A 23,107-nucleotide genomic window follows, 5' to 3' on the forward strand; every position below is an offset into this window, starting at 1 on the left:
TCTGATTGGGTCCTTTTTCATTTTCTTGGGCATATACCTGGGAGTAGAAGTGTTGGTTACATGGTATTCTGTCTTTAACTTTGCAGCATGCTTTTAACAGTGGCTGAACTGAACTGTTTTACTTTCCTGGCATTGTCTGAGGTTGCAGTTTCTGGCAACCTTGTCAGTTTTTTTTTTTTTTTTACTTCTCCATTATTTTGAGAGTCAGTACCTCATTGTGGCTTGCTCTTCATTTACCTAAATTATTAATGATGTTGAAGATCTTTGTGTATTGTTATTACAGCTCTTTGGGAAGATACCCATCTAAATCATCTCTTATTTTTTTTAACTTGTTTTTATGTTTTGTTTTGTTTTTTGAGACAGGGTTTCTCTGTGTAGCCTTGGCTGTTCTGGAATTTGCTCTGTAGACCAGACTGGCCTTGAATTCAGAGATCCACCTGCCTTTGCCTTCTGAGTGCTGGAATTGAAGGTGTATGCCACCACTATCTAACAGTCTTCTCTATTTTAAAGATTAGATTGTTTATACATTTTTTTTTATTTCCAGAGTTATATATTTGAGATTTTTAAAAAGATTTATTTATTTGTTATATATACAGTGTTCTGTCTGCATGTATGTCACCAGAAGAGAGTGCCAAGTGCCAGATCTCATTATAGATGGTTATGAGCTACCATGTGGTTGCTGGGAATTGGACTCGGGACCACTGGAAGAGCAGACTGTGCTCTTAACCTCTGAGTCATCTCCCTAGCCCCTATTTTGGATATTTTTATCTTTAACAAATAATGCAGATATCTCTCCCATTCTATAAACTCTCCTCTTCCACTTTTTCTTCTCCTTTGCTCCCCTCTCCCTCTTCTTTCCTCCCCCCTTCTCCTCTGCTCTCCTCCCCTCCTTCCTCTGCGTCTCTTTTCTTCTTCTCTCCTCCCCCTCCCTCTCTGCCTCTCTTCTCTTCCCTTTTTCCCTCTTTTCCTTCTTCTCCCTTTGCTTCTCCTTCTCTCTTCTTCCCTCTCTTCTTTCTGTTATTTCCCTCTCCTCTCCTTTTCTCTCCATCTCCCCTTTGTTTCTTTCGTTGTTTCCTTTGCCTCGTTGTGTAGCCTAGGTTGGCTTTGAACTCATGATCCTCTTGCCTTAGCCTCCTCAGCACTGGGGTTACAGGTGCACCACCACGCTTGGCTTTCTTTCTCTTCCTTACTACTAATGCAGTAAATTGGTGATTAAATTCGATTAAGTTCTGTTTACCTGTTTCTTTGTTTATGTTTTTACTGTCATATCTAAGAACTCATTGCCAAATTCGGGGTCATAGGAAATTAATTTATTTATCCTCTGAAAGATTTATGGCTTAACATTTTTGGTTTTTTGAGATAGGGTTTCTCTGTAGCTTTGGGACCTATCCTGGATCTCACTCTGTAGACCGGGCTGGCCTCGAACTTGCAGAGATCTGCCTGCCTCTGCTTCCTAAGTGCTGGGATTAAAGGTGTGCACTCCCACTGCCCAGCTTGTGGTTTATTTATGTATAAGTCACTGAGCCATTTTAAGTTAATATGATTAGGCTCCACCTTTGCTCTTCCTGTCTGTAGACATTCCCTGTGTATATGGGTTTATTTTCATGTTTATTTTATATTTATGCCACCTATTTCTGGGTTTTGTTTTGTGTTTTGAGACAGTCTCACTCTATAGCCTTGGCTGACCTGGCACTTGCTATGTAGACCAGGTTGGCCTTGAACTCATTAAGATCTGCCTGTCTCTGCCTCCCCAAGCTGGGACTAAAGGTGTGTGTCACCATGCCTAGCTTGTGTGTATGTGTGTGTGTGTGTGTGTGTGTGATTATATATGAATATATATAAATGTATATATACTACTATATATTTGAACATTTTATTTACTTATTTATATATATGGGTGTTTTGCCTGCATGTATAGCTGTGTATCACGTGTTCAGTGTCCATGGAGACCAGAGAGGGTATTGGATCTCCTGGGACTGGAGTTATAGCTGGTGTGAGCAGGTTGTGTATGCTGGGGATTGAAACTGGGTCTTCTGGAGGAGCAGCCAGGTGTTGTTAACCACTAAGTCATCTCTCCAGCCATTTTTTTGAGATATGTTTCACTATGTAGTCAGTCTGTCCTAGCATTTGCAGTGATCCTCCTGCCTCAGCCTTCTCAATGCTGAGATTACAGGTTAAGCCCATTTACCCTGGTTATATATTTTTGTTTGTTTTTAAGATGAGTCTCTATGTAGCTCTAGCTGGCCCAGAACTTCCTATGTAGACCAGGCTGTCTTGTAGTACAGAGATCCACCTGCTTACAGAGATCTCCTGAATGCTGGGATTAAAGGGGCGCTCTACCACACTGGCTTTGCCATGATTATTCTTGCCATTTGTTTCTGTATGAGCTGAGTTTCTTGTTTCTCTTCTGCTAACAACAGGATCGTGGGGTTGACATCTCCATTTTTCAGAATCCCAAAAAGCTTCATCTAACTATTGGAATGTTGGTGCTTTTAAGTGAACAAGAGATCCAGCAGGCATGTGAGATCCTGCAGCGTTGTAAAGAGGAGTTCATCAAGTACGTAACGGCAGCCATGGGAGGGAGGCAGCCCAAGCTGGGGTCTTCCTTATCACAGGTTTGTTTTCAGATGAGGGCGCTAGATGACATGGGAATCAGATCGTGACTCACTTATTAAAACATATGTAAGATCTGTCTGTTTTTATGGGTGTGAGTGTTTTGCTTACATGTGCGTATGTGCACTTTGTATGTGCCTAGGACCTACAGAGGTCAGAAGGTATCGGAGACCTTGGACCTGGAGTGACAGATGGTTGTGAGCCACCATGTAGGTGCCAGGAGACAAAGCTTGGTCCTCTGCAAGCACGGTGTTCTTAACTGCTGAGTCATCTCTCCAGTGCTGACTCGTTCATTTGTAGTACTTAACGTTGGACTATCAGCTGAAAGTTTGAAAATTGACTTAAAGCGTGCATTTATAGTTTTTAAATTGTACTAATTGATAGGAAAATTTTGTTCTTAAGCAGAATAGCCCATTGTTTGATCCAGAGTAGCATATTACTACAACTTCAGTGGCTTAAGACAACACATACTCATTGTAGTTTGCCATCTGTGAGTCAGGAAAGGGGAGGGAGGGCAGCCTAGGCTGGGGTCTTCAGTACTACAGACTTGTTTTTAGATGAGAGAGCTGGTGACCTGGGAATTTTGTCATTTGTTTATTTATAAGGAGAATATATACACATGCCATTTCCGAGGACAGCTTGCAGAAGTCAGTTCTTTCCTTCCGCCATGCAGTTCCAGGGTTCAAACTCAGGTTCAGACTTGGCTGCCAGTACCTTTATCTGCTGAGCCATCTCACTGGTCTGTCAGGAGACATATATGGGTTTCACTGGACTGAAGTCAAAGTCTGGCTAGAGCTGTAATCCTTTGTAGGGTTTTAAGGAAAAATATCTTTTTTCTTGCCTTTAAAGTCCAGCTTTTAGAGGTTTCCCACATTATGGCTTCTTTTCCCCAACATTAATTCTAATACTGCATTTCTCTGACCTTCAGTTGTCACCTCTGTCTGTGACCACAGTAGGAACAAGCTGTTGACTTTTAAGGACTCTGACTTGATTGAATCCATCTATAATCAGGTTGATTCCCTATTATCAAGCCCCTTAACCAAGACATGAAAGATAGTGGAACCTGGTTCTCTTAGAGGGCCTATCACAGTTGCTCAGACAGAACTGCAGCATCCCTTAGGAAAGGATATAATGTTCCCCTCCTCCCTTCTCCCCCCTTTCCTGTTTCTTCTCCCTTCTATTTACTTAAATAATATGGTCTTACTGTATTACCTCAGTCGCCTGCCTCAGCCTCTTGAGTAGCTGGGATTTTGTTGCCTAGGTAGTCTCAGACTCTGAGGCGCAAGCAAATCCAGCCTTAGCTTCCTGAGTACTGGGATTATAGCTGTAACCACTGCACCTGGCTAAAGTTAAAGTAAGAAGAGGAAGGTGACTGTGATGATGTACACATGTAGTTCCAGGAGGCCCACCTGACTCACAAGACTCTACCTCAGGAATGCGAAGATCAGCCTAATGTGGTATGGTGGCATCCCTCTGTGAGATCAGGATTTGGGGATGGAGATGGGTATCAGGAGTTCAAGGTTATCCCTGACTACATAGGCTAGTTGAAAACAAGTGTGGGCTTCATGGGACCTTGACTTGAACAATCAAACAGTCCTACTCCCCTCAAATAAGAAAGCAAAAACAATAAAGAAGTAAATATTTATTTTTTATTTTAGTCAATAAGAATATCAGGCCAGGCATGGTCGTGTACTCCTTTCATCCTGGCACTTAGGGGGCAAGGTTTGAGACTAGCCTGGTTTATATAGCAAGTTCCAGGCCAGCCAGAGTTACATAATGAGACCCCACCCCCACAACCCCCAAAAAAATCAACTCAGGGACTCTCTCAGGCCAGGCAGAGTTGTTACTTATTTTTTCAACTGTAAAAATTTAATTTACACATATATCTAACATCGAAGCATCTCTTCAAAGAGCCTCCTCTCCTCTCTCCCTCTGTCTTTATAGTCTCTATCTTTCTCAGATGTTTTTCTCCTCTCCTTTGAAGCCAGCTCCTTTCGTGGTGTTTGTGGGGGTGGTGAGGTAGCATTAGCCGGTCTAAATTGAGGTTGGACATTCTGTCCTTCCAGGCTTCATGAGATCAATCCCTGACCACCTTGCTACGAAAAGCACAGCTCACAAAGTAATACGGCTTGACATAGAGAAGCAAGAAAGCATGGGAGACACTTGCTTCGGAAGTGTCCTGATGGCAGTGGCCATGGCAATGTTATGGATAAGGAAGTTTTTCGTGCCCTTGAGCAGGCATTGCGAGGAGATGGCTGTGACGTTGTTTGGCACAGCCATTGTTTCTTCTGTGTTTTGTCATCTTGAAGTCAGGACCCAAAAGTACCCTTTCTCTCTTTTTCCTTAAGATTGATAAAGAGAAATTAGGAAACTAATGCACTCACTGGATTTTAGAGAATTCCAGGGAGATAGGTTCCTGAACCTTTGCACAGCTTTTATCTGGTAGCCATGCCCAGGAATGACGAGGAAATGAAGAAATGATAGACAATAAGACATACATGCATACAGAAAAACTGGGATTGTGTGGGCTGGGCTCCCTGACGGAGAAGCCATAGTACCTTGAAGCTCAGCACATTCATTATATGTAGTTAAGTGGCGAGGTATTGCATACAACTGAAGAGGGGTTATTACATACCAATAAACAAGAAGGTAGGGTTATTATGTACAACTTAACAAGGAAGCAGGTTTAACCTGTCTTGGTAGGAGCAGTCTATAGGGAAGCAGTCTTCAGACCATAAACATCTGGAGGAAGGGGGCCCAGTAGACATTTTCTACACATACTGTCAGCATTCAGACCAAAAGAAGGCTTAGCATCCCTCCCAGCCTCACCCAGGGAAGGCTTTTTCACCATGGCACTGAAACACTGGGGTCCCTGACATTTCAATAGCACACACTTACTCAGGGCTTCACCTACCCCGACCGTGGCTTAGTGGATAAAGTGCTTTATGCACAAGCATGAGGATCCGAGTTTGCATCCTCAGAACCCATGTAAAGCCAGATGTGGTAGCATACATCTGCAGTCCCAGCACTCCTGTGTTGAGATGGGAGGCTGAGAAGGAAGTGCATGGACCAGCTAGCTTTCCTGTCTCAAACAAGATGGAAAGCAAGGACTAACACCTGAGGTTGTCCTTTAATCTTCACACAAGCACTGTGGCATGTATGTGCTCATATCTGTGTGGGTATGCACATGTGCGCACGTGTACATGCGTGTGCACGCATATACACACACACACAAACACAATCTTTATTTAAAAATCCCCTTATTATATACAGGTGCCATGCTACTCTAATATGGCTCTGTAGAAATGGGTCACCTAAGCTGGGCGTGGTGGCGCACACCTCTGGAGGTAGAGGCAGGCAGATTTCTGAATTTGAAGCCAACATCTAAGAGTGAGTTCCAGGACAGCCAGAACTACATAGAGAAACTCTGTCTCAAAAAAAGGAAATGGGGCCGGGCGGCTGTGGCGCACGCCTTTAATCCCAGCACTCGGGAGGCAGAGGCAGGCGGATCTCTGTGAGTTCGAGACCAGCCTGGTCTACAAGAGCTAGTTCCAGGACAGGCTCCAAAGCTACAGAGAAACCCTGTCTCGAAAAACAAAAACAAAAACAAAAAAAAAAAAAAGGAAATGGGTCACCTGACTCACTGGGCAGAACAGGGCAAAAAGATCTGAAGGTTTTCTCTGTGTTACATATAAGTCTCTACATTGCTTTGTTCAGGGGCCAGTTATCTGTTTCCTTCTTCTCCTTTATTTATTTATTTTTTTGAAACAGGGCCTCACTATGTAACCCTGGCTAATCTGGAACTCACTATGTAGAACAGGCTGGCCTTGAACTCACAGACATCCTTTGCCTTTTTTGTTTTTTTTTTTTTTAATCTTACTTAAAACTCAAAATAAGTTTGGTGTTCATCATTAGATAGATGCAGTTTTCTTTGTAAAAAAATATTTAACGGTCTTATTCTTCATTATCTTCTCAATTCTCTTTTTGCTAAACTAAACTGAAAGTATCTACATTTTCCTGGCTGCTAGTGGGATAATCCTGCTAAGAAGAAAAAAAAATTAGAGTTAGATAAAATATTATGTAGCGAAGTATTTGTTCTTCTTGCCGTAAGAAAATCAGGTCACAGGTTTTCATCGCTGAGGTTTAATCCTAAACTATGGGCAGACCTACCCGAGTACATCCCTTTTGTGTGTTTAGTTCAAATCAGAGCCTGGAAGCCTGTCAGAATCAGTGTGCACCGGGAATAAAGAACAATCCTAATAGTTCTAAGACTCTGACATGACAGGATGGAAATGGTAATTGTAGTTTTTCAAATTCAGCAAAGCTTTTGAAATAGGGCAAAGTTGTCCTGCCAGAAATCTGCAGTGCATGCAGAAAGATGTTTGAAGATGCTCTTTTCAAAAAGCTGGGAAGATTGGAGACCAGCAAGTCAAATAAAGCAAGCTCCCCTCCCCTGTACTCCCAGCTCTCTTCTCCTGCCCCCTGTGCTGTGTGCACTTCTTTAAAACATCTACAGTGCAAACTCACTTCTGCAGTGTGAGATGAGGGTCAGGTGTCTAGAGTGTTTCCCCTAATGATGAGATGTCACTTAAAAAAATTGTATTAAACTCTGGTGAGGAAATTGTCTTTTGCTTTTCACTTAGGTTTACCTTTTGCCCTCAGCAAAAGTGGTTAAAAAAAAAAAAGCAGTGGTACCCTTAGGAAGTATGCCAGTGTGTAACGGCATTTCTAACCTGGGCCTGCTCTGCTGTAAAGATCCCAAAATAAAATGTGCAAAGGGAAACACTGGAACTAAGAGGACCCGTGTAGACTGTGCCATAGCTTAATGTGCTGACATTTCAAGTTGGAATATTAAAACAAACTTGACTTATTTTGGGATTTAGTAAAAATGTAGTGCTGTGCGGGTATTTGAAGGATGTGGGCAATTGAGATCTGGAGGCCCTTTGAGACTAAAGGATACTGTCTACTCTGAACCCGGATACCTGTTGAAATTCTTAAACTTAAGGCTCATGCAACTCAACTCAGTAGATTTCGAATGAATTATTCAATGCCGAGGAAACTCTGATGCTTAAATGTGTCCCTTGTGACATTTCTCTGTGGGATGTAGGACAGAAGCAGAGCAGTGGCCCCTCGTCAGTGCCAGCGTCTGTCTCCTGAAGCCTGAGAGTCCCTCACAGATGAGGGCTTCAACAAGGAAACCTAAGAGGGACAAGGGCTGGGGAAGAGAACTGAGCTGTGGACAGATGCTAATTTCTAATTATTGCACCTGAGGTCACCTTTAAGTTACCAAGACAAAGACATTTATCAGGCAAGCCATTGGATTTCTCTTTTAAGCTCTTTAATCTCTTTCTTGATAAATCTGTGGGTAGTTTGCAGGTGCTTCCATTTCTGCTCGTAAGTAAGCTTGGGAGCCTGTTGCATTGATCTAGCTCTTGTTCTTATTCCAAGGATTTCAAGTTCTCAGCACCAAGGAAAAGACAGTGAGAGGGAGAAACTTGACCTGCAGATCAAGGAAAAGTAATTGTGCTTAAGCATTGAAATCTGGTATGGTTTGATGACACCAATATACTCGAACAAATTCTTGAAAGATACCAATTTATGATAGCTATTATCTGATAAAAGCCAGTAGAACAGTCTGCATAGTGACTCACGCCTGTAATGTCGCTTCTTGGGAGATGTAAGTTTGCCTCAGGTTCAAGCCAGCCTGAGCTACATACTCCTAAGACAGCATGGACTGCATGCAGAGCTACATATCTTGTGACCTGTCTCACAAGACAACACAACACAGTGTGATAGGTTTTAGGAGAGAATTTGGGCTCCCAGTCCATGCAAATTTAATCATGTCAATCTTAATATAATGATGATGAGCAGCATATCTAACAAACTCTGCACAGGGTAAAAAGGTCCACATGGCTTTTACATGAGGCATTAAATATAACCTAGTTAAAACATGCTAGTGCAGATCTAGCTATGCAGGGTTAGTTTTAAATTTTTTTCAGTTTTTTTATTGTTTATGACTCTGTGTGTGTGTGTGTGTGTGTGTGACTGTGGGGGTTTATGTCTCATGGCATGCTTGTGGAGGTCAGATGACAGCTTTCAGGAGTCTGTTACCTCCTTCGCCTTATTGAGGTTGCTTCTGCTATGCTAGTACCAGGGCCAATGAGTGGAGCTTTTGGGTGATTCTCCTGCTTCCCTCTCTCATCTTGCCATAAGAATGCTGGGATTACAGATGTAGGCCAGTGCATCTGGCCTTTTTTTTTTTTTACATGAGTTCCAGGGATCAAACTAAAGACATTAGACTTGCATGTACACCTGCTAAGCCAACTCACCCAGGGTTAATTTTAAAAGCATAAGGAAAACTAGGAACAGCATATACTTCTGGTTCCAGCTGGAAGATTAAAACAAGAAGATTGTTTTAGTTCAGAAATTGGGTCAGCCTGGGCAACTTGATAATACCCTTTCTCTTTATGTTTTTGTTTTTGAGACAGGGTCTCACCATGTAACTCTGACCTAAGACTTGCTATGTAGACTAGGCTAGCCTCCAGCTCAAAGAAATCTGCCTACCTTTGCCTCTTAAATGCTGGGATTAAAAGTGCGTTCTTTTTTTTGTTTGTTTGTTTGTTTGTTTATTATGTATACAATATTCTGTCTGTGTGTTTGCCTGCAGGCCAGAAGAGGGCACCAGACCTCATTACAGATGGTTGTGAGCCACCATGTGGTTGCTGGGAATTGAACTCAGGACCTTTGGAAGAGCAGGCAATGCTCTTAACCTCTGAGCCATCTCTCCAGCCCTAAAAGTGCGTTCTTACTCTGCCCATTGAAACCGTATCTCTTAAAAAATAGTGTGTGTGGTGCAGTTAGTATAAAGTTGATTGCTGAAACAAATTGTCTTGCATGTACTTGGACAGAATAGAATGGCCACCTTCATATTCCTAATCAGTACTGAATTTACTGATCAGTACATGGATGGAATGGAGACATATTATATCTGATTAGGTTTCAGGCTTTCTGTGAGCTGGGATGTTTTGAAATGTTCTACTTTGTCTTAAGCACTGCCCCCAGGGAGACTTTTAAGCAGCGCCATACATGTTGGTTGGGTGGATGGGTATAGTCTCAGCTCACCATCTTTTCTTGCCTGTACAAGCTACCTTCCTATTTAGGATGATCTCATGGTGCTTGAAGCATGGCTGCAAGCCCATCCTGTCCACAGCCTGCAGCCTGGCACATGGGTGAAGGTGGCACCTCAGCTGTACTCAGTGCCCCATGCTGGCCTCCTCTGTCTAGACACCCAGTCTCTGTAGAGACTGCATCACAAACCTAGTCTGCCTGTCTGGCAGGTGTAAAGAGTACCCCGGTGATTGTAACTCTCCTGATCTCTAACATCTCTCACTCAGAAGGTAATTCTGTAGGAAATTTCCCACCTAGGAATCTTCTGAGTGTTGAAGGCCTTGGTGGGGACACTTGGACAAACTCCTAAAGGAGGAAGGTCATCCCAGCTAAATCCAGCTTGATGCTCATAACATGCGGAGCTTGTCAGCAGCAAAGGGTGGAAGTTGTTAAGTAGCTTGACAGTCAAGTAGTTTCCCATGGAGAGCTAAGGTGCAAAGCAGACTTAAGGAGCAGGTCTCAGGGCTCCCAATAGAGCCCAGAAGAGGCCATGACTACATTCCTCCCAGCGTTGTCCAGAGCAGCTTTCTCCAGAGGGTGGGGTATTTATTCGGTGTTGACTAGAGATCCCTTGTGCACATGTTTTATTTAAGGAGAGAGATGGGGCCTAGCTATATGATACTTAGGGAACACTATATAGTGAGTGGAGCTTTCCTGGCTTTCGATGGGCAGGAAGCTCTTCCTAGGTGAAGTATATGTCTGTGAGAGGGATCTGGGATGAAAACACAATAGTGGGAATATTCTGGTTTCCATTAAATGACAGTTTTTCAGTTTCCAAAGCTGGGCCTTCTCATGCTCCCTTAGGTCAAACAAGTTGAGACTCTAAGTCCCTGGAGAGGCAGGGTCTGCATCCCGGCTCAGCAGGAGAGAAACTGTGGAGAACAGATCTTCAGTCACCGTCCACCTTTAAGATTAAGGGGTTGAAGCCGGGCGGTGGTGGTGCACACCTTTAATCCCAGCACTCGGGAGGCAGAGGCAGGTGGATCTCTGTTGTAGGAGAACTCTTGTTTGTTCCTGGCTGCCCAGCCCCGAAATCATCACACAGAAACTATATTATTTGCAATACTGTTTGTCCAATAGCTTAAGTGTATTTCTGGCTAACTCTTACATCTTAAACTAGCCCATCTCTATTAATCTGTGTATCGCCACGAGGCTGTGGCTTACCAGATAAAGATTCCAGCATCTGTCTTTGGTGGGGCTACATGGCGTCTCTCTGATTCTGCCTTCTTTCTCCCAGACTCAGTTTAGTTTTCCCCACCTGCCTCTGTTCTGCCCTGCTATAGGTCCAAAGCAGTTTCTTTATTAATCAATGGTAATCACAACATACAGAGGGAAATCCCACATCAGATCTCTGTGAGTTTGAGGTCAGCCTGGTCTACAAGAGCTAGTTCCAGAAGAGGTTCCAAAGCTACAGAGAAACCCTGTCTCAAACAACAACAACAAAAAAACCCCACAAAAACAAAAAAAACCCTAATATAAACATGATATGCAATTGTGCAATTGTTTTCTAGGCCTGCCTGCCCCTCTTCTCCCTTTCTCCTTTAATGCCTATGCCTCACTCTATGCTAAAACTCTTTCTTAAACATTTCTCAAACATTGCTTTAAACACACACACACCAAACAAACACCTAAAAATAAAACAAACAAAACCCCCAAACAGTACAGCTATGATTGGCTGTACTGCCATTGCCTAGAAAGGGACTTGCTAGCACAGGTGAATGTGGAGGCTTTTCATCGTGTGGCCAGGTGGTCCTGAGGGGTGCTATTGGTGTGCACATCTAGTGAGCACACGCCTCTTGTAACTTGTAGAAATAATGAAGAGAGAAGGGCCAGCACAGTAGGATGTCATTGCAATCATGTTACCCCTTGGCTCTGTCTTAAAGCTTGTCAGTGAGAACTGGAACATGGTGTGGTACAGAAGACACTCTCCTGTATTTTGCAGTTGCGGGCATTGAACAATTTAGTAACTCGAAATTAGAAGGACAGCTAGAACCCCACAGGTCTGTCCTTGTGTTGTTTGACTATGCATATTAACCATTGTTCACAACACCGCAGGCGTCTTTGCTTACACAGCTGTGAAAATCTAATGTTGTCTTCTTTGGCAGCGACATTACTGGTGGCAAACCCCTAGAAGTAGAGATGGAGGGGATTGAGTACATGAATGATGATCCTGGTATGGTGGATGTTCTTTATGCCAAAGTCCACATGAAAGATGGCTCCAACAGGTAAGTTTTTAATGTGTACATATTTGAATTAAGAAGTTTCGGGCTGGAGAGATGGCTTAGAGGTTAAGAGCACTGGCTGCTCTTCCAGAGGTCCTGAGTTCAATTCCCAGCAACCACATGCTCACAACCATCTGCAATGAGATCTGGTGCCCTACTCTGGCGTGTGGGCATACACAGAGGCAGAATGTTATATACATAATAAATAAATTAAACCTTTAAAAAAAAAAAGAAGTTTCTAAAAGTTTGGGGGCCTTTGGGGGCCTTCTAGGCTTTCAGGGCATCATCTCAAACTCATAACCTTTCTGTCTCAGCCTTCCAAGTACTAGGATTATGTGTGTATACCAACATGCCTGGCTCTTTGTTCATTAAAGCAAGTGCGTTAACATATTCAGAGAAGAGTGTCAGATTGTTAGCCTAAAAGACTCTTTGAATAGTGGATGTTAATTATATCAGCCATTTTTTTATATGGAAATAGATTGTGTGTTTTTCAGTGTAACAGGAAGCAGGAAGGAAGGTCTTATAGGATGGGTTTCACAGGTGATGTGATAGTGATTTGGTGAATACCAAGACAAAAATGGGGATAAAAAAAATCTTACTGTCATGGAATTATTAAGATTAAACTACATAAAATGTTAAAAGAACAAGACAGTCGGGATGACACAGGCCTGTAATTCCAGCACTTGGGAGGCAGAAACAAGTGGATCTCTGAGTTCGAGGCCAGCCTGGAACTGACCTGCAAATTCATTCTCTGACCTCCACACACATGCCCCCCCCCAAATAAATAAATGTAAAAAATACTTAAGGAAAAATAAAAGAAATAGCCTGGATTATAAGTGGAGAATTTCTAAGAGGGTTGTAGTTGTACTATTCATAAAAATTAAAACAGTAATCAGTCTCTGATGTCTGGATGATGTTGACACATACCACACACTGTTGTTAGCGTTTATGTTTGTGTTTTGAGATAGGGTTTGCAGGAGTCAGTTCTCTCTGTCTACTGTGTGGGTCCCAGGGATCAAACTCAAGGGGTTCAGGCATGGCAGCCAGCAGCAGGCTCCTCTACTCATGGAGTCATCTTTTTAATATTTTTATTTTGTGAATGTTAGGTTAGCCTGGGCTACATGAAACCGTGTCTTAGCAAAACAAATAAAAATTCTTCCTCCTTTTGTGTAGTGGTTTGTTGAATTATAAAAGTCTTCTAAATGCTGTTACATTTTATTATGTTACTGTTTTTAAAATTTGTGCTAATGCCTCTGCCAATGTTATCAAAATATTTAAGCCCTGTGAAGTTGTGAAGCCCATGATAGCTGCTATACATTCTTAGAATTTCTACCTTTCGTCTGAAAACTTAAATCTTGTTTGTGGCAGAAAGTGCTGACAGTTGTTTTCCTGTAAGTTCTTTGTAAAGACTAATACCTTCAAAGTCAGGTGTGATGACACACTTCCTTAATCCTAACACTCAGGTGGCAGAGGCAGGCAGATCTTTGAGATTTTGAGGCCAGCCTGGTCTATATAGTGAGTTCCAGCACGGGCAAGCATACATAATGAGGTCCTGTCTCAGAAGACAAAAGCAGTAACAGAAAAGATAAAATAAAAAGGAAATATCTACCACATGACCAAGTCTGATCAGCCATAATTTGCCTGTCAGTGCTCTATTAAGTGTTCTTGCAAGTAAACAGAAATTGGCGTAGTGCCCAGTTCTTCCAGACAGCTGTCTGCTTAGGTGTGCAGGCCAAGTGCTTCATATGTAATGCCAATTTCACGACAAGTGCTTTAAAAGGCTGTGTGCTCAAGGAGCAGACAATAAAGCTTTATCATAGCTGAGCTGCAGATGTTTAATGAGGACTGTTACTGGTCCCGCTCAGATGCCACCACCGTCTCCGTCTGAGCGAGCAGCAGTTCTACATGCTGTTGCTTTCTTCACTAGTTTGAGACAGTAGTTCACTGCTTAGCCCAGGCTGGCCTTCAGCTTTCAATCCTCCTGCCTCAGCCTGCTAAGCGCTAGGATTTTAGGGTCATGTGACTGTGCTGGGCTACACCATTGCTTTTGCACCATGATTACAAACGTCATCCGGTAAAAACAGCAGCGTATGCTGTATGCCATGCTCAGCATATGTCCACCACGACCGTGCTCCAGCTAGTGTTGCAAGACTGGTCTCGAGGGCAGCCCAGTGGCTCGGTTGGTCCAGGTGCTTGATGTTCAAGCCTGGCAACCTGAGTTCATATAAAGGTGGAAGGAGGATGGCTTCAGAGAGTTGTCATGTGATGGCCACATTTGTGCCACACACAACTCCCCACACTGCTAAAAATTAAACTTAAAAAATAGTTTTGACATCATGACCCCCTCCCGATGTCTCAGGACTGACTTCACAGAATACACCCACCGGGAGAACCTGTAGTTGAGATTCTTATCTCTTCAGACTTGTCACTCAAGACCGTCCTTTCTGGGGAAAGTATATTTAAGTTTCGGTTAGCATTAATGTGTCAGGCTAGGGCGGAACTGTGGCACAGCTCACACGTAATATGCTCGAGGCCGGGGTTTGGTCCCCAGAGCTACACACATATGCTTATATTTTCTTCATGTGCTCTTTGCGATATTTGTACAGAGTAGAGGCTGGTGTGCAGACACACACTTGCAGCTCACTGCTGTGAGACAGATCTGTGTGGACTGGCAGGCATACAGGTAACAAGGAGGCAGATGGAGAATTACTTGAGATTATAGTGTGTGATTCTACACAGCAATGAAAATTTCCTCATCTGTGCTTCAGCTCTGTTTTAAGGCACATGTGGCAGAGACCAGACAGTTTAGTTTACTGTGTTCTTGGTGGCTCAGAGAGAAGCAGAGAAGAGCTAAGAAAGGATGATGGAGTTACTGACGGCCTTGAGTGTTTTCCCTGGTGTTTGCCCTTTGTCCTGCTGCTGAATCCCTGAGTGCCGTAGGTCTTCACGCGAAGAGGATAACAGGTTTAAGAATGGAGGAAATAAGACCCATTGAACTGGATCTCTTTTGAAGCAGTTCTCACATTCCATCTGTCCCCTCACTAATGGAGAGCTCAGGTCTCAGAGGCCAGTTCATCATAACTTCCCCACAAAGCCGGCTCTTACACGTTTGGTGCACTTCCTTTGTGAAAGCTTTGTGAATTGAAGGTGAACTGTCATTGAGTCCACTGACATGATCAATCAAGAACGTTTTTGAGTCATTCCCATCTCTTTTACTGCTCAATATTGACCTTTTATTGTCTATTTCTTGTCACAATAAGAGCCGAGTGTGTTATTTCAGAATTTATAAATTCCTCCTTCCCAAATGTATACTTTTAAAGAGACATATGTATTCTAAAGCTCTTGTTTAAGTCAACTTATAAACTTTCTGGAAATGTCTCCTTTGTGCAAGGAAGTTTGGAGGGCTGTGCTAATTGATACAGAAGTCGTGTGTGTGTGTGTGTCTGTATGTGTGTGTGTGCGCGCGCGCACACATGCACAGTGGGTTTCTTTCTCTATTGTTCTGTACCTCATTAATTAATTAAATTTTGAGGCAGGGTCTCTCACTGAAACTTAAGCATATTAAGGAGTCCTTTGGGCTGTTTAGGGCTACATAGTGAGATTTTTTTTTGTTTTATTTTGTATGAAGTCAATATAATAATTGCAGTTGTTAGCCAACAGAAAACATCATTTAAAAGTTAAAAAACTGTGTACTCATTATTCAACAAATTATAAGATAATTAGGAATATGTGATAAAACATGTCCAAGAGCTTTTTGTAGGAAATCGTAAACTGTAAAATATTTGTGTATTCAATAATAGATGTTGTCTTAATCCGTGTTCTGTTGCTGTGAAGAGACACCATGACCACAGCAACTCTCATAAAGGAAAGAATTTAATTGGAGTTTCAGAGGTTTAGTCCACTATCCTCATAGTGGGGAGCATGGCAGCACACAGTGAACATGGTAGCTGAGAGTTCAACAACCAGATCAGATGGCAGCAGGAAGATAGAGCCACTGGGCCTGGCTTGGACTTCTGAAACCTCAAAGCCCCCCAGTGACAGACTTCCTCCATCAAGGCCACACCTCCCAATCCCTCTCAAGTAGTGCCCTTCCTTAATGACTAACATTCACATCCGTAAGTCTATGGAGCCACTCCTATTCAAACCACCACAGATAACATTTAAAAACATTTTTATTATGGGGCTGGAGAGATGGCTCAGCGGTTAAGAGTACTGGCTGCTCTCCCAAAGGTCCTGAGTTCAATTCCCAGCAACCACATGGTGGCTCACAACTATCTGTAATAAGATCTGGTGCCCTCTTCTGGCCTGTAGGCATACATGCAAGAAGAACACTGTATAGATAATAAATAAATAAACCTTAAAAATTTTTATTATTAGTCCTTTGAGAATTTTGTACAGTGTATTTGGATCATATCCATCCCTCATCTCTCCCCCTTATTCCTTCCAGGTACTCCCCTCCCCCTACTTCATGTCCACTTTTTAAATGCTTAAATTTTTTTTTATAACTAATGCATGTGGGTGTTTTGCCTGCATGTATGTCTATGTACCACATGTGTGCCTGGTGCCCCCAGATACCTGAAGTAAGAGTCAGAGCCCATAGAACTGGAGTTAGAGATGGTTGTACGTCTCCATGTGGGAGCTGGAAATTGAACCTGGGTCCTCTGAAAAATCAGCCAGTGCTCTTAACTACTGAGCCTTCTTTCCACCACCCCTTTTCTTAAAAATAACCCAATAGTCCAGTTTATGCTGCCCATAGACTCCTGGGTGTAGGGCCATCCACTGAACCATGGTCAACCTATTGTTAGCTATACCCTTAAAGAACTTTGACTCTTCCTTCCCCAGTGGCCATCAGCTGTCCGAGGCTCCTCAGTTAGGGTTGGGACTCCAGAAACCTTACCCTTTATGCTAGAATGGGACTGACTGGGTCTTGTGTGGGTCTTGTGTAACTAGAGCTTTCTCTCCCACCCTCCAGTCCCCAAGTAACCACTCTGAGGTTTAATATTAATTACAAACTATTTGGCCTATTAGCTCAGGCTTATTATTAAATAGCTCTTACAATTTAAATTAATCCGTTACTATTATTCTATATTTTACATGAGGCTTGTGGCTTGTTACCTCACATCTTGCTCCCCTGGTGGCTGCTGGCATTTCCCTGACTCTGCCCTTCTCCCTGTCTTTCTGCTTGGACTTCCCACCTGGCTCTATTCTGTCTGACTATTGGCCAATTCAGCTTCTTTATCAACCAATGGTAATAAGACATATTCTCAGCATACAGAAGGGCATCCCACATCAGTCTTGTACAGACAGTATTTTTTATAGATGCTACATTGTCCCATGTGGTTCTGTATGAATTTTAAACAAGTCCGTTATTTACTGCATAACTGAAAGGGAGAGCCAGGGGCAGGAGCCATTATAATAGGAATAGGAGCAGGATACTTAAGGGCCATTACAGTAGGAGCAGTAACAGGGTGTTTGAAGCCATTAAAATAGTCTGGGAGAAGCATGATGGCCTAAATTAGAGCAGTTGGGAATCGATAATTGGATGCAAAAAGTAAAATCTGCTTGATTTGGCATTTTTCTTTAGAGTGGAGGGTAGAGAGATGCCTAAGCTAGTTTATATCAGGAATACACCGGTGAACTCAGACTAGGAAATCTGTAATATTCCTGTCAGATTTAAAAACAGTGTCCAAATACATGCTTGAAAGGATTTGCTGGGCGCAGTGGTGCATTTCTGTAGTAACCGCACTCAGGAGGGAGGCCAAGGTGGAGTTCAAAGTCATTCTTAGCTACACTGTGGGTTCTAGGTCCTGCCACCAACCGAAGGACCTGAGTTTGATCCCTAAGACCCATGTGGGGAAAGAAGTGGACCACCTTCTCAAGTTATTCTCTGAACTCACACCTGTGTAGGTTCATGTTTACAATTAAATAAATTAATTCAATTTAAAAATAAAAGTAAAACAGAAAAGAAGTGGATATAGTCTAGTTGTTGAGAATTGACAAATGGGAGAGTTGGATTTATATGTTCTGAGGTTAAAATTTAAAACTATACATCTCGGCGTCACTGCATGTAAGTTGTCTTCTTAAACATGCTGCATCTGTCTGTGCTTTCACGACTCTTTTAGGATCCATGTCGCCCAGGCTGGCTAGTGTACTAGCTATATACTGGCTTGTAGCGCTGTATGTAGCTCAGGAGGACCTTGACCCCTGCCTTTATCTTCCAAGTGCATTTGTCTCCATATCTGGCTAAAGGACGCTGAATGGACGGTCCTACAGTCCTGGGGTTGAACTTCAGACTTGTATCTCTGTCTCTTCTTGGATGTATGTGTCTGAACTGTCTTTCAGACCTGATGTCCTGTGCCCCACAATTGAAATGGCACAGCGCCAGCTCTGTCCCCTGATGCCAGTGAGCAGAGGATTCTTCATAGCTGCCTGTTGGGTTAGTCACCTGGCTGGTCACCATCTCCAGGTCTGGGGGCCATCTTCACTTTCCTTCTCTCCTTACCTCTGTCATGTGTGTCAAAATGGGCACTGCTTTCTCATTGAGCTCTTCAGAGTTCCTGCTTGTTGCCTCCAGAGTGTGGGCCTTCATCCTTTCCTCATTCATAGTGGGGTCCTGAAGAGTGTGGTCTCTGAAGGCAGACTGACCTGCTCTGATTTTTGAAAACTCATTTTAAAATTTTTATTAGTTAAAATGGATTGGGGGAGAGAGGTAAGGGAAGGTAGCAGGAGGATGACTATTACAAAGAGGAGGATATGTGCATAGGAAAATGTTATAAGGAAAGCCTTTATTCTGCAAACTAACTAAAAAATTAGAAAAGGGGCTTGTGCGATGGTTCAGTGGGTAAAGGTGCTTGGGGTCAAGTCTGACAGTCTCCAGAACCAACGTGGTGGCAGGAGAGAACTGACTCCCACAATCTGTCCTCTGACCCCCCATGCACATCTGCACTGTCACACGTGGGCACACTTGGCTTGTTTACTCAGGCACTCTCTCTCTTTCTCCCTCCCCTCTCTCTCTCTCTCTCTCTCTCTCTCTCTCTCTCTTTCCCTCTCTCTCTCTCTCTCTCTCTCTCACACACACACACACACACACACACACACACACACACACACACACAAATAAGAAAAGGAAAGACATTTAAATTAATGGAAAACTGTGTAAGCGCTGGCATTCAGTCTTGGGCCTAGCACACTGAGCACACCATTCTACCCCTGAGCAATAGTGAGAGCGAGAAAGTTTGGATCTGCCTCTCAGTAGCTGCATAACTTGCCCTGGTCCCATAACTTCCTTTCGCTTAGCTCCTTCATTGGTAAATTAGGGTAATGATGTGTACTGAGGGTGAAATAGCTTAGTAGATACAGAATGCTCAGTGCGATGGCCAAGGCATTGTCTGTTAGTCTTTCTCCAGGGAAGAAGCCACCTAGTCTGTCCTGTGCCACTGCCCTTTTTCCTTCTGATCTCCACTTTGGAAACACTTTCTCCTTGCCAGAGTCAGGGGTCAGAAATGGAATTGGGTCATAGCATTCCCTGTTAAAAGTTTGACTCTCTCTGGTCTGACCTTACTGCTTCATAGCCAGCCCTCCTTATTCTGTCCCAGGTGAGTCCAGTAACCAGCAGGCTGCCTTCTGCTGTGACTCCACATCGTTAGGGTCTTGCATGTTCTGTGAATCTTTATTAATCCTTCAAGAACATGCTGAAATCTGTTTCCATGCAGAGTCGATCACGGTAAAAACCATATTGCATTGTAAAGATCTCTTTTCCTCCATATGCGCTTCCCCAGGGTCTTGTTTTGTGACCTGAGCTGCCTTGGAACTCGAGTGTGTCTCATGTTTGCCTCAAACTCATGATCCTGCCAGGTGTGGTGGTGCACATATTTAAATCCCAGCAAAGGCAGACTGATCTCTTGAGTCTGAGGCCAGTCTGGTTCACATAGTTAGTTCTAGGCTAGCCAGGGCTACATAGTGAGACCTGACTCACAAACAAGCTGCATATGTGTTCAGTTGGTAGTTGGATTGAGTTCACTAAGATTTCGGTGCTTTGACCTCTCCAGGTTGCAGGAACTAGTTGATCGCGTGCTGGAGCGCTTCCAGACACTGGGACTAATAGTGAAGGAGTGGACCAGTGTGAAACTGCACGCCACGGTCATGAACACACTCCTCAGGAAAGACCCCAGTGGTGAGTCCTCCCGGAGCTGCAGCAGGGCCTCTGAGATTAGCTAGAGCTTTAAATGAGCCGCTGTTCTGAATCTCTCTGATCCGCCTTTTTGCTCTCATGAGCCTAGTGGACATGGCAGGAGCATACTTAGCATGGCACTTAGTTCTGGCTCACATTGGCTTGTCAGATTTTGCAAACATAAATATGTCATGAGGGTTGGGGTGCAGAGCCTAGTATGCATGAGGTCCTGCATCCTTAGCATGTCTCCCCAAGAAGGATTTCAGATGCCCAGGAAAATTTAACTTAAACAATGGAGAATCTCAGCCTCTCGGCACCATTCACCTTATTTCTTGAGACAGGGTCTCTCATGTGCCTGAAATTCACTAAGTAAGGTGGTCTGGCTGTCCAATGAGCTCGAGGTCCTCCTGTCTCTGCCTCCTCCTGGCTAAGGTTGTAAGTGTGCCACTATGCCAGGTTTTTTTTTTTTTTTTTTCATGGGTGCTGGGGATTGAGCTCAGGTGCAAGGCAAGCGCTTTACTGACTGAGCTGTTTCCCTACCCACAATTTCTACTTTTTAATAGTTAGATTTTTGTTTTGTTTTGTTTTTAGTAATGATTTGTTTCTTTCCAAACTGCTTGTGTTCTTTTTTTCTTAGCAGGGAAGCTGTTTATGTTTACTTTGATTGTATTTTTGAGATAAGATCACAGGTCCAGGCTGACCTTGAACTTGCTGTCCTGAGGGGGTGGTCTAAACTCTTCATCTCCTACTTCCACATCCCAAGGGTTGTCTTTATAGGTGTATGCCACCAAGTCTGGTTTTCAGAACTTGTTTATTAAGCTGTGGAGTTTACCTGAGCCTGTAGTCTTGTTTAGAACTCTTCTCATTCCAGCTAGGTCTGGAATTCCCACACACATAGTTAAAATGTGTTATATTCATGGAGTTATTAGAACTCCGGATGAGTCCTTCAGTTCTGACCTGGGACTCTGCAGACCTGGACAACGAGAGAGCACACTGGACAGTAGAAATCCGAATGCTTGTAAAGGTCTGTGGGAAGGCAGGAATGAGTTATCAGCCAGAAAACATTCTGAAAGTTAAATAATTCTTGAGGGTCCTTTGAATTTTCTCTTCCCTGTGCTCTTCTCTATATTGAATTTTTTACTTGAAAAGGACATGAGAAGATATGTTACTTTTTCTTTTCTGTCTCTGTTCCTTTGATATTCTTCTGGCTGTCCTTTAAGGACATCTTTTGGGACATGCAGCCTAAATTAACTTAGCTAGAGTACAGTTTTGTTTAGGCCAAGGTCATGGACTTGCTGCCTTCCCATGTAGATGTAAGGGTATCTTTATCGGTACCCCATTTGGAGATAGTCCTTAAGTATACCCAAATCCTGGATACCTGCAATTTTGAATAGTTTATATGCGAACTTTTGTGTATTTTAACATAATTAAAATCACATGACATTTATTTTGGAGTTGTAGAAGTCTGGCAGTGACTTAGTCTCAACCTCTGATTTTATTGGTGGAGAACTGAGATCCAGGAAGAGCTCGTTCGTTGCGCAGTGCATACAGTTAGGGCTTGGAGAATGCCGAATGAATGAAAATACATGGAAGGAGTTGATGTCTGCAGCCCGGGAAGCCTCATGTCTTGACTGTTAGCTGCTTTTCCTTCCATCTCGTGCTACCATCTAGCAGGAGGTGGAAGTTTGCTAGTCAGCCTGTAGCCTATGGATGCTCAAGGGGGTGGGCACAAACACACTTCTCATGTTCCTCTCACATTGTCTTTGGATTATTTACAGCTGAAGGCAGATACAATCTCTACACACCAGATGGTAAATACATCTTCAAGGAAAGAGAATCGTTTGATGGCCGAAACATCTTAAAGGTCAGTATGGTGCAGAGTGCCATGGAAGTCTTGGTGAGGGAGAAAGCGAGATGCGCCCTTTAACACTGGAATGTTCTTTCCTACCTTTCCTGAAAGGATGACTAAATGTTTTGTTGTCAGAGAGAGAGATGTAGGGGGAGATCCATCCATCCACCCATCCACCCATCCATCATCCATCCATCATCCATCCATCCATCCATCCATCCATCCACCAACCCATCCATCATCCATCCATCATCCACCCATCCATCATCCACCCATCCATCATCCATCCATCCACCCACCCATCCATCATCCATCCATCATCCACCCATCCATCCATCCATCCATCCACCCACCCATCCATCATCCATCCATCATCCACCCATCCATCCATCCATCCACCCACCCATCCATCATCCATCCATCATCCACCCATCCATCCATCCATCCACCCACCCATCCATCATCCATCCATCATCCATCCATCCATCCATCCATCCATCCATCATCCATCATTCATCCACCCATCATCCATCATCCATCCATCCATCCATCCATCCATCCATCCATCCATCCACGCTTCCTCTTGGCGCCTCTAGAGTACTTGAAATTCATGATTTAAGAAAGTAACATTTCCCAGCTACTTTGATACTGGATTTGAAGCTAGTGAGTTTTACTTTATTCTCTAGAGGTTTGAGTTTGCATTTTTTTTTTACGTGAAAAAATTTGTTTCAAATCTAGTACATTTTTTCTCTTCGCTCACAAAGTTGCTCTCCAAGGTTACTGTCTGTCTATTTTTACTCAGGAGCGTCTGTGTCCTAAAAGTAGAGAGTCAGTGTCCAACTGCTTAGTCCTGCTGTTCTGAATCATATTAACCCAGGAAATAGAAATGCAAGGAGTTCTGTCCTGCAGCTCTCTGTCTCCTGTACGCTATCTGTATAGCCACTCTGTTAAGTTAGCATGCCATTGTTCCTCTGGGCAAAGAGAAACAGCTTTCGATGATTCCTTTGTTATGGATGGTTTAGTTCATACAGTTTCATGGCCAAGAATGTTTTCCAGAGTTAGAGTGTTAGTCAGGGTTCTTCAGAG

The 23,107-nt window shown here is 43.3% G+C and overlaps 1 protein-coding gene across 6 annotated transcripts in view; it reads left to right on the forward strand.

Moving 5' to 3' along the window:
- Positions 1–23,107, forward strand: part of Ascc1 (activating signal cointegrator 1 complex subunit 1) — an 87,086-nt gene that overhangs the window by 33,463 nt on the left and 30,516 nt on the right. For all 6 annotated transcript variants that reach the window (XM_038342283.1, XM_038342277.1, XM_038342279.1 and 3 more), the window contains exons 6-9: positions 2,421–2,557; positions 11,886–12,005; positions 20,051–20,175; positions 21,951–22,036. In XM_038342283.1, the coding sequence (XP_038198211.1) occupies positions 2,421–2,557; positions 11,886–12,005; positions 20,051–20,175; positions 21,951–22,036 (468 nt within the window). The remainder of the gene's footprint in view (positions 1–2,420; positions 2,558–11,885; positions 12,006–20,050; positions 20,176–21,950; positions 22,037–23,107) is intronic.

Source organism: Arvicola amphibius, chromosome 9 (assembly GCF_903992535.2).
Source record: "Arvicola amphibius chromosome 9, mArvAmp1.2, whole genome shotgun sequence".
NCBI classification, from domain to species: Eukaryota; Metazoa; Chordata; class Mammalia; order Rodentia; family Cricetidae; genus Arvicola; species Arvicola amphibius.